The sequence below is a fragment of the Frankliniella occidentalis genome, unplaced genomic scaffold (genome assembly GCF_000697945.3).
Source record: "Frankliniella occidentalis isolate FOCC.00 unplaced genomic scaffold, Focc_3.1 Scaffold24, whole genome shotgun sequence".
Classification (NCBI taxonomy): Eukaryota; Metazoa; Arthropoda; class Insecta; order Thysanoptera; family Thripidae; genus Frankliniella; species Frankliniella occidentalis.
This window is the reverse complement of record NW_026267154.1, coordinates 347,901-359,714: the sequence shown is the minus strand read 5'-3', so window position 1 is coordinate 359,714 and position 11,814 is coordinate 347,901. Positions and strand designations below refer to the sequence as shown.

Below are 11,814 nucleotides of genomic sequence, written 5' to 3'. Positions count from 1 at the left end.
CAGGGGGTGGGGGGATGGGGGCGAGCCGGCGGCGTGTTTGTATCTTAATTTTAATTATTTCCACTGCGCTGTGTCTCCGACCCAACAACCGATTTAGATGTTATAATAATTTTAAAACAATAATGTATGATGAGAAGACAAAAATGCACGACACCGAAGTCTATTTTTTAAAATATTCCTACTACTGTATCATTTTTTTTATTTTTCTTTTGAGAAATTTAGAAACTATTTGAAACTGGGCGACGATGTGCTCGTCGGTGTGGTTCAGCCGGAAGCCAACAGAGTGCGCGCCGTGCATCGCCCTAAAGCCCCGACGTCGTCCGAATGAAACAAGGGGACGGGACATATCAACAATTGTTATTATTCGCTGGGGCCGGTCGTGGCCGCCGTCTCCCTCTACGGCCGCTGGGTGCAGCCTCCGCTGCTCCTGGACCTGTTTCTCTCTCTTTCTCTCTCTCTCCCTGACCCCCCCCCCCCTCCTCCCTCCGTTTTGTGCAGCGAGGGGCCTTCTCTCTCTCTGTCCGGTCGGACTCCTACCAAATTCCCCGCAAGGTCGATCTCTCCCCCCACCCCTCTTTCCCTCCTTCCACCGTCCCCCCCGCGTCCCTGGCTCCCTTCCCTGCATTCCCTCGCACTCACACACGCTCTCACACACACACACGCACGCACGTCGGATGGCCGGTTCGAGAGCTAAAAGCGGCCCCCGTGCATCAGGAGGACGAGGGAAGGCAGGGCAGAGTAGCCTGCGCTGATTATTATGTGATGGCAAAACCGTTGGCTCAGGAGGAGGAAAAAACACCAGGGACACGCATGCACACATACATACAGACAGACAGACAGACAGACAGACAGACAGACAGATAGACAGACAGACTCTAAATGTCTAAGGACAATTACTGCAACTAGCACCGGACTTCTGTGAGTATATATATAACTGTGTTCAGATACAACAATATTGTAACTACAATACAGCAGACGTCTGCAAGTTACAATAGTTCTCCGTAGACATTTAGAGGAGTGCAGACAGACAGACAAGCAGACAGACAGGCAGGCAGGACGGATAGACGGGCGGACGGACAGAAGTTCGAGGGAGAGGTGACAAATTGCCGTGCGTGGGTTCGAGTCCTGCGGGGCCCGGGCCGAGCTGGTGTGGTGGTGAAGACAATGTGTAACCAGACACGACGTGTCGTTGCACTGTGTGTATCAACAAGTGGAGGAGTAAAAGAGGGAGAGGGAGAGAGGGAGGCGGAGAGAGGGAGGGAGGGAGAGAAAAGAGGGAGAGGGAGAGAGGGAGAGGGAGAGAGAGAGGGGGGGAGGGAGGGAGAGAGGGAGGGAGAGAGGGAGAGAGAGAGAGAGAGAGAGAGAGAGAGAGAGAGAGAGAGAGAGAACGGTAGCGAGAGCGGGAGAGAGGCCCCGGGGGACAAACGCTATTGATACTAATGGCCCACACGGGCACCCACGTGTTCTCACTTCCGCGCAGCCCGGGCTGTGAGCCCCGGCGCGGCGGGCGGGCCGCGGGGTCGGTGCAGCACGCGCCGTACCGACGCACAGTACCGGCGTCTGCGACGATCGGTGACGAAATTCGAAAACGGCGGCGCAAAGTGAACACGCCCGCAAAACCGTGCGAAATCACGCTACTGGCAAGTTAAGTGCACGAATGTCTGTAACCTATGCGGGTGAATGAAATAAAATCATATCTGTTGGCTACAGGTAAACGAAAAAAAATTCTCACACCTGAAAGTGAGTGAAAAAATTCACTTTGTAGACTTTCCAGACCAACTGAGTTCATATACAATATTTTCAGTAACAGTACGCATTTAGTAACTAGATTTACGTTCATTTATTGTGTCTAAAATACACAAGTCCGGTACAAATCGGATGCGACCCAAAAAAAAAAAAAACGTTCATGAGATTTTAGCGTGTTGATTGCACTACTTTATATCTTTAATCTACGAGCCGGAAAGTGGACTGCGATTTCATCGCAACACATCAAACTGTCCTCGATTTTAAAAGAGACACAAGTAAAGCTTTAATCGTATGTGAGCCACACAACACAAAATATATGTTGTATTTAGCACAATAAAAAAAAACAGTCCAGACACGCAAGGGGGGAGCCTTGGTGCCGTTCGGTGGCACATTGTTCGATTAGATCGAACTGCAAATCGCATTTCGAGAGAATGTCGCGGCAAGTGTGCCGTCCGGAAGTGCAAACTTTTGGTGCACAGGGGCGCGGACGGGTTGCCCACCCGAGGAAATTTGAAGGCCGGAAAAAAAACCAGGAAAAGTTGTGGAAGAAAATAACGAAAGAACAGGTAAAATAACGAAAATTTTGATAAAAAGTACATTATTTTGGGTTTTCTTTCAAATTTTCACAAAAAAAAAATCTCGAATTCTCGGAAAAACGTTAACTCTTTCGGAAAATTAAAATCTCTACCCACCCTGCACGACACGGAGAGAGAGGACGCAACAGGGTGAAGGGGGGGGGGGGATGGCCGCAACTGGCGAGGGGTCGAGGTCCACAAGAACTATACTATAAATTCAAGCATACTCCGATTATTCTTCATTTCCCGTTTTTTCTTGATTATTTTTTCGATTTGTCTCTGATATTTTTTTCAGATTATTCCTTGATTTTATCTGCATTTTTGGTACTGCTGACTGTTTCTGATTTTTTTCTCTGATTCTTCCCTTGATTTCCACATTTATTTATTTTTCGGAGGGTGTACACTGTTGATGTTTTTCTTAAGAAAGAGGGAGGCAGAGAGGATAGGCAGAGTTAGTCGGAACGGCGATCGCCGAATACACTTGTATCAGAACGTTGGAATAAGTTGGATTCAAACGGAAAGCAAAAAAACACAAAACCTTCCCGCCCTCCGAGGGGGGTGCTGCCTAAAATGCAACACGACGGGCGAGACATATACACCTGTGCCCCCGTACAAGCAAGCGCATATCAGCAGGGTGAGGGGAGTAGCCAGGGGGTGGGGGGATGGGGGCGAGCCGGCGGCGCCCGCGCGGGAGGGGGAGTGGGCGGGGCGCCCGGCGGTTTGCCTACCTGTGGCACGGCCCGGCGCTTATCCACATGTCTCTCAGCGGTTAGGGCGCGCGGCGGCGGACCCCGCGGGGGCTGCAACGCGGCGGCGGGGCTGTGCGCGGACACTCACGCACTGACACTCACTCACACATACATACGCGCGCGCGCACACACACACCGACACGACCGCCACACACACGCCACACACACAAACACACACACACGGGCGCACGCGGAACCTCTCTCTGAGAGCGCGGCCGGCCAACTGGTCTGGTCGGCGGCGCGTCCTGGTCCCCCCCGGTGGTGCGCGGGGAGCTCCGTCCGCAGGCTCCGCCGGGCTCTGCAGCAGGCTCGGCCAGTCCGTCCAGCATCCCGGGGTCCCCCCGCGGTCCCCCCCCCCCTCTCCGCAGCAGCAGCAGCGGTCAGTCGCCCCCTCTCCAACCTTTCTCTCCGTTTGGTGCTGCTCTCCTTGGGCTGGTCCGGCGGCTCCGAGATGCACCTGTGCGAACACTTGTATCTGCATCCGCGAGCGGGCGCGGCGGCGGCGGCGGCCTGCTGCAGCGGGCCGAGCCTCCCCCCCCCCCTCCCTCCTTCTCCTTTCAAACTCCGTTTTACAGGACTTGGGTGAAGTCGTTTAATAGCCCCGCCCGGGACGACGACGCTGTGCTCGGCGGCGACTCGCTCGCCTCACAGCCGCGGACACTGGCGGAGGACTCCGCGCCGCCGCCAACGCCATCCTCATCCTGGACCCCCCGGGGGGTCGACCGCGGACGCCCACCACCACCACTACACGGCAGCGGCAGCGCGCCGAGGCCCGCGTGTCACTGCAAGCCTCACTAAGTTGCAACCGACTGCTCTCAACAAACGGGGGCGAAGAAGACTAGCACGACTGAAAGTCACCCGACTTAGCATTTTTGAACCTTGAGCCTTGAGTATCCGAAGCGGTGGACCTCCTGCTTCTTCCGCGGCCGCCTGCAGGGAATGCCCTTCCTGTGTGGCCCTTTGCCAGAAGGGCGGCGCCTTCGAAACCGGTCAACACACACGCACCAGAGAGACCCAAGAGTGTGAATGCCGCACACTACTCGTAGGTGTGTGAACGCCATTCGATTCGTACACAGATGGAGGCACACGAGGGTGAATTTCAAAGGGAAATTCACACCTTGGCTAGACGGACATGGACATACGTCCGACCGGAGTTGAGCCCGAACCACTGTAGCCCCGACCAAAGCCCGTAGAGCCTACACCTTTTCTTCCCTAGGTGTACGACTGAGCATTCACACACCTTCAAGTGTACGACTTTAGGCATTCACACACCTACAAGTGCACGAATAGGCATTCACACACTTGTGTGGGTAAACGCGAGTGAACGTGCCCTTGCTAGATGGCACATGTCGCACCGTTGTTCATTTCTCCAATCCGCTCAGGCCAATTATTATTGCACTTTAAATCGCTTCTCTTTAGACGTCTTATTAAAGGCGTATGTAGGGGTCACGCCCCCCTCCCCCTTCCCCTTCTACTCTGCCCGCGAGAGATGACCGGTCGCTCTCATGGATATAGGCGCACCTGGCCTGCAAGAGAAACTGTCTAATGAGACATTTGTCTGGAATGCGAGAGAGGCAAGAACACATGTGTTCTCTCATGCATGAGTGCGATTGACAAGATTTGAAGGTTCATTATTGAGCTCTAGTAAACGTTTCTACGTTTCTACACCGCAAGTATTTTATATTATTTGTTTAAGTCAGGGGTCGGTACGGAGGTTTGTGGGGATCGAGGGGGTAATCCATCCACAAGTAAGCCAGGGGTTGAAACGAGGGGGGGAGGGGGGGGGAACGGACGGTAGTCCACACGACCGATTTTAACCAGTTTTAACTAAATTCGAAAACCGAGAACATAGACAGTGATGGCCGGTTTCTAGGTTCGTCACATAATTTTCTTCAATTAACAGTAGAAGTATTAGTGTGTACAATCCTCAGAACTCCTCATTCTCAATAAAAAAAAGAAAGAAAAGAAAAACTCAATAACTCATACAAAAAACTGGTATGAGTATTTGGAAGAGGCGAAGGTGAAAACCAAACAGACGTTCGTAAAGGGGGGGGGGCGTCTACGAACCCGGTCAACGGTGAACGGTGAACGGGGTGAAATCCGACCAAAAAATAAAATTGAGGACACATAGAGGACTCTATGGCTAAAAATTATATGACAGTTTTATTTTTTTTTTCAAAAGTTAACACCGTTTTCTATTGCCCCCTAGACTAGACCGTGGAAATAAAGTACCCCGCACCCCGCACTATCTGAAACTGTTGCTATATCTCAGCGACCCGCCACCAAAAGTACCACCCATTTCCCCATCACTCGAAGTAAAGCTTACCTTGACAGTTGGTGTTATGTGGGTGGCTCTGAAGTGGGGCTTGTTTGAAGTTGTTGAAAGTGTCCTCATTGCTTGTTGGGCGGTTGAGCACTTCTCTCAGAATGAACATTCTGCGAAGCTTTCCAACCTCAATCTTCTGCAAGGTGCGGAGTGCGGGCCGAGGTTGCAGCTCGGTATTTAACTTGCCTTGTCCGAATCTTCACGAAGCACACGCGAAACTTCAACAACTTCCGAGTATAATTTGTAATGCCTTGGTATTTTAAACGGACCTCAAACGATGCACACGCAACTACCCATGCGCCACTGCTGGGAATGCCGATTCCTGCCACTACCCCCCCCCCCTCTTTCCCATCGCCTTCAAACAACGTTTGGGTTGCTTTGCTTCGGGTTAAAGAGCCGGTCCATATTTTGAACGGAAAGTAGTATGCATTTCTGCCCATTACGGCAAGATCAGTCTGTTTTTAAAGAGACCGCCCGAAGATTTCTCAAATATTTTCCACGACAATAAATCTTAAAACTGGCAACCCGATCCCACGACGACCCTCCCTTCCCTTCCCTAACTACGTTTTGTTGTTGTGCGTATTCGCAAACCCGGCGCGGGGTAGGGCCACCACCACAACTTGGCGTGCCTTTGCTCGAGGCTTCCGCCGGTCACCGCGAGAGCGCAGCAGCACGTGAGCGGGGTGCGCGGGGTAGAAGCGTTGTGTGCTGTGTGCGCCGGCATCCCCGGTATCCCCGGCGAGCGCGTGCGTGTGTACCCCTCGCGTCAGGTGACTCCAAGGTGCTCTCCGCCGACCCGAGCGTCAGTCCCGGGAGAGGGGGGCAAGGGGCAAATGAATGAGATGGACGTGCACATGAATCGCCCGACTTGCGACGCCCAAGACAGCAAAAACATTCGGGTGCTCAAGGTGTTTGTTCTCGGGACGCTCCTCCCGCTGCACGCGCACTTGAAATGGCTCTAAATTCCACACAGAAAGAGTGATGCTGCAAATCCCCTCACGAGAGCATCAATACATGCCAGCTCCAGTCCGGCAACCTCTGAACACACACGGCGTCGGAAACGTGTCCCTTTCTCCCTTTCGCTCTCCACCAGATCAGTCGAAAGGCTGGAAAAGCGTATTTATTTACAAGCTGTACTTATTTTCAATCTTTGAATTACCCTAACGTATCAAACCTCGGATTCTAATGTAAATGTTTTTTTAGCCGATTTCAATGTTTGAAAAAGCCTGAGGTTGTTAGCCCTGCTTGTCGGTAGCGTCAGTCGCAACCTGCAATTTGCTGTTGTTTGTGTTTGTGATGCGTAGTTCAGTGCTTTTTAGAACAATTTTTATTCTAGAGATGTAAATTTGCCCGCTGCTTTGAATTAAAATGGCAGAGCGTCCTGAAAAATGCACGGCCGACCCAAATTTCGCCGTAATATGTTCGTTTTTGGAGAAGTTTGCGAAGCCTTGCGGGATCTCTCACCCCAACTTTTTGGAACTTCAAGAAATGCTCGAAAACTGTGAGACTGGTAGGTTCATGCATTTTCTTTGGCTGTAATTTGTCATTTTTTCATACACGTCTTTTGCGCTATCTTCCTCTTATATATCTCATGTGTAGTAATGTCTAATGGGTAAATACAGGCTCCCTTGGGTTTGGCTTCCAGGCAGCGACCGGCGTTACTTGTCTGGAAGCAACGCTTTCTATTTGATCGGGACTGTGTTTTACGTATAAAATTTGACCTCTTATGTCAAAACATTACATTTCCACGTATTGTTCTTTTTTATCATTGTTATATTGTCCAATTGCGTCTGCTGTGAAGGTTAGGAAGCAGACAAGCAGTGGTGTTTTTTTTGTGTATCCTAGATCAGTGCCACCACTGTATTGATTTTATACTGGCAAATTTTTAATTTAATGTTTTGAATTTTTCTCATCTTTGCATTTAGAATATATTTTTATTAAATTTGATACCTCTGCTTTGTTTTGTTGACATTCCAACCAATTTTGTGTCTTGTTTTGGTTTTTCAATGGAGTTTATCTGAACTATCGTTGAACTTGTAATTGACATTTTTCTTGTTTGATGACTTACTCCTTAACTAACTGGGCCTTAAAAATTTTCTCTTTTCTCTTTCAGTCCCACAACCTTTAGTTGACTTACATGTTAAACTACTCAGAAAAGCCAGAAAATCTGTTTCCATTGAGAGATGGCAACGAGCCGTTGTCAAATTTTGCCACACTCACGCTGGTTCAGAATTTCAAGAAGATGGCTGGGACATTGAAAGACTGGGTTACCAAAACCTTCGTTTAGATGGTAAATTACGTGTTTTGAAGGCAAGTATAAGTGAATTATCTAGAGTTTTTATTTCGCGACTACTGTTTATATAATATAAGATCTTATTGACCATTCATTTTCATTTGCAGCTCTTACTTGAACATCAATTTGATCTGAATACCAAGTTTAAAGCGGAAGTGAACCGATTATCATCTTCTGAATTACGCCTCCAACCATTTGGGCGTGATAAAGTTGGACAGAACTATTGGTTACAGCAAGATGAGTTTTGTAATCTTAAGGTCTACAGGGAAGATGCCGATAATGAGACTTGGCAAGTTGTTGCAAGGTAAGTACATCTTCCTTTCCTTTTTTAATTTAAAATTATCTAATCTATAATTTGTATTTGTTGATAACTTATTTGTATTATACCTATTCAGTGACCGTGATTCATTGGTTGAGCTCATTGGACAGCTATCAGGAGGAAACCTTGAGTCAGTTTTTAACTCAGAAGACAGCAACAGTACTGAAAATATAGACACAGGACAAAACAATGAGAATGGTTCTTCAAAGGCTGAAATTGAAAATGTGACTGAGAATAAACCAGATAATTCCACAACTGATGGAAGTTGCACTGAAGCTGAAGAGGTGAAGGTGAAGAAGGAGCTAACTTCTGAGGTAGAAGAAAAGAAACAAAATACTAAAAGTGGAGATCCTCAACACCTTAATGAAAGCAGTTTGAAGTCTGAATTAGGTGACAAACCTGGACCAATGGTTGAACAAGATTCAGACAGCAAGAGAGAAGAATCATTAGAGAAAAGAAAGGCTGATGTATTAGAGAATGAACGTGAAACAAAGCGACTGAAAACAGAGGATGAGGTGTCGGTAGCCATTGAAGATCCTCCGATAGTTGTTACTGGTGAAGGCTCTGGAAATGATTGTGAATGTGGCAACTTAAATGTTTTTGATGCTGATGACTGTGAAGTCGGGCAAGCCATAGAAGAACCTGTAATGTTTATTGTTGGTCATGGTTCAGGACATGACTGTGACATGGGAAACCCTGCTAATACTGATGAAACCGAAAAAACAGACCCCCCCATTGATAATCAAAAGGTTGCAGCTTTGAAAAATGAGGCAGAGCCTGTCTTGAGCACAAACGGAACTGTTGATAAACAGAATGACTCTGTTTCTGGAAATAATGAAAATGATGATGATTTGGACTTCCTCAAAACGGGGTTTTATTTTGGCCCCGGCACTCTTGCTGCCAAGGACAGAATACCAATCGGATCTCCTGAAGGAAAACCACCTTCTACTCAAGAAACTGTTAAGGCAGATGATATTAAAGACACTTCAGTGGGGAACTCAAAAGAACAAGATTCTATTTCAAAAGCTACTGTTCCTGAATCTGATTCTGTTGTAGAAAATCCCTCTTATTCAAATTCTGAAATAGAGGCTGGATCCTCAACTGACATTATAGTTAAGACATTAGGGGACATTTCAATTGAAACTGACAAAAGTAATTCCCAAAATACTGACAATCTTCTTAGTGAGTCTGAGCCAAGTTCTAGTGAAGAAAAAGTAAGTTTTGCTAATGAAGCTGCAGAAACTAGCTCTCTTGCTGAGAAAATAGATCTCAATTCTGTTTCCTGTTCAAAAGATGATTTAACTTCAAGTGTTTTGCCATCAGTCATACCGGAAGTCTCACAAAGACATGATGAGCTTGTTCATTCTGCTCTAGTTGACGTTGTTGGAAAACATGCTGCAAAACCATTGGATTCTCCAGTGAAGGTGATCCCAGAAGATTTACATCAAACCTTGTTTCAATCAGGAGATATCAGTACAACAGAATCATATGTTAGTTCCGATTCAATTACTAGTCAAGTCACCAGTACAATTTCATCTTCATTTGTAGTAGGTAGTGCAGATGTCTCTCCAATTAAGACTTCTCCAATGGAAATAGGTGAACCTATTAAGGATGATGATATCTGTTCTTTATCAACAAATTTGGATACTCCATCTAATTCTCATGTATCTAAAAATATCAATCCAGAATCTGCTTCTGAGGATATCGTGAAAGGGACCAAAATTTTTGAAGACAAAAAGGAGGATGATATTAGCTGTACTAATGAGGTACCATGCTCTTCCATTTCTGAAGAGACAGGTAATTTGGTGACCGGAGATGGCACAGATGGGAAGACTTCCAATGTAATTGATGAGTCTTTAGATCTGCCTGAGAAAACTAAAACTGACCTGACCTCTAGTGTCAGTTTGGCTGAAAACTCATTGCAAGGAGAAAGTACAACTTTCTCGGAAGATTCTATTCCTTCAATCGTTGCTGTACCAGACAAAGAAGGAGCTGTTCATGACCAGATTTCAGAGACTGACTTAGCACTCTCTAGTAATGTACATGAAAAGATTGAAACTAATATTGGACCATCAGATAAATTGTTAAAATCTGCCATTACATCTGATGAAAATCTTCAAAGCTCAAACGATTGTGTTATTTCTGCTAGCGCCTCAGATGATCTCAGTTCTTTGGCTGAAGACCCGCAATCAATTTCGGATATTTCTCTTCAAAACAAATCAGAAGGAACTTTCCAAGCTCCGGGTCATAAATCTACTTCTGTGATGTCAGAAGAAACATCACAACCTGATGAACCTTTAATTGCTGTTCCATCTGAGGATAAATCAGAGCCGTTTACTCCTGTGCCGTCTGTGGACACATCACAACCTATTACTCCTGTTCCATCTGAGGTGACATCTCAGCCAACCATTCCTCTTTTATCAGAAGAGATATCACAGCCTATTACTCCTGCTCCGTCTGAGGAGACATCTCAGCCAACCATTCCTGTTCCATCAGAGGAGACATCACAGCCTATTTCTCCTGTTCCATCTGTTGAGACGTCTGAGCTTATCTCTGCCAGTGGACCTGAGGAGACATCGCAACCAATCTCAGCTGCTGTAGCTGAAGAAAAATCTGAGCCAATTACTCTTGTCACATCTGCGGAGACATCTCAACCAACTATTCCTGTTTCATCAGAAGAGACCTTTCTACCAAGCACTGCTCTTCCATCTGAGGAGGCACCTCATCATATCACTACTGCTGTTCCTTCTGATGAGACACCTCAACCAATCACTTCTGCTATAGCTGAAGAAACATCTGAGCCAATCACTCCTGTCCCATCTCAACCAGCCAGTGCTGTTTCATCTGAGGAGACATCTGAGTCAACTATTCCAGTGTCACAAGAAGAGATTGCTCAACCAACCACTGCTGTTTCATCTGATACGAAATCTGAGTCAATTATTCCTGTTACACCAGAAGAGACTCCTCAACCAAACACTGCTGTTCCAACTCAAGACATACCTCAACCAATGGGTGATGTTCCATCCCTCGAAATACCTCAACCAACAGCTGTTTCGACATCTGAGCCAGCCACTGTGTTTCCTTCTGAGGAGACATCTATTTCGTCAGATGTTCTTGCGCAGCCAGCTATCGCTGCTCCATCAGAAGAGATACCTCAACCTGTTCAATCTGTTGTCCCTGCTCAGTCAGAGATTTCACTCTCAACACACGCTGGTCCTTCAGATGAATCATTTATGGCTGTGGATCCTGCCATAGTTGCTGCGTCGGAAGGAGTGTCCCAGCCTCTTCAGCCTGCTGTGAAACCTGCTGAAGAGGAAATACTACTTCAGCCTATTGAGCCAGTTATTTCTGTACCCACAGAGGCATTACCTGATCCTGTTGTGGAGGTTGCTGCTCCCTTAGACGTATCAGAAAGTTCTATTGTGCCCTCTTCTAATGACTTCCCTCAGCCTTCAGTTCAGCCTGTAATTGCTGCAGCTGATGCTCCAGAAGACTCGCATGAGGCTGCTCATGGGGACGACACGGAACCTTTGGACGATGAACCACCTGCTATAACTACTTTGGAAGACGCAATGCGACAAATGGAGGAAGCAGGGGCCCCAGTTCGTCTTGATGACTCAGATGAATCAGATGATGATCGTGATAATGATCCTTTGGAAATGGTAATCTTCTGACTATAAGCTGTTGATTTACCATGTTAAGTCCCATGTGACCATCCATATATTTTGTGGCCAGCCCCCTGGGACTCAATGTGTTGACCAGTGTTTCATTTAAAGCCTGATTTTTAATTGTTATATTAATTTTTT

The 11,814-nt window shown here is 47.1% G+C and overlaps 2 protein-coding genes across 9 annotated transcripts in view; one reads left to right on the top strand and one right to left on the bottom strand.

The window, feature by feature from the left end:
* The window catches only part of LOC113213622 (transcription factor SOX-5-like), a 100,771-nt gene extending 95,338 nt beyond the window's left edge, over positions 1-5,433 (bottom strand). For 3 of the 5 annotated variants that reach the window (XM_052265123.1, XM_052265126.1, XM_052265127.1), the window contains exon 1: positions 3,050-3,330. The gene's annotated coding sequence lies outside the window, so the exon portion shown is untranslated. Of the gene's footprint in view, positions 1-3,049; positions 3,331-5,396 lie in introns of those variants that run through there. The other 2 variants (XM_052265124.1, XM_052265125.1) reach the window with 2 other exon arrangements.
* Positions 5,434-6,637: 1,204 nt separating this feature from the next.
* LOC113212106 (microtubule-associated protein futsch) overlaps positions 6,638-11,814 on the top strand; it is a 29,691-nt gene continuing 24,514 nt past the window's right edge. For all 4 annotated transcript variants that reach the window (XM_052265116.1, XM_052265117.1, XM_026430697.2 and 1 more), the window contains exons 1-4: positions 6,638-6,906; positions 7,510-7,706; positions 7,797-7,993; positions 8,085-11,670. In XM_052265116.1, coding sequence (XP_052121076.1) covers positions 6,765-6,906; positions 7,510-7,706; positions 7,797-7,993; positions 8,085-11,670 — 4,122 coding nt within the window. In that variant the 5' untranslated portion in view covers positions 6,638-6,764. The remainder of the gene's footprint in view (positions 6,907-7,509; positions 7,707-7,796; positions 7,994-8,084; positions 11,671-11,814) is intronic.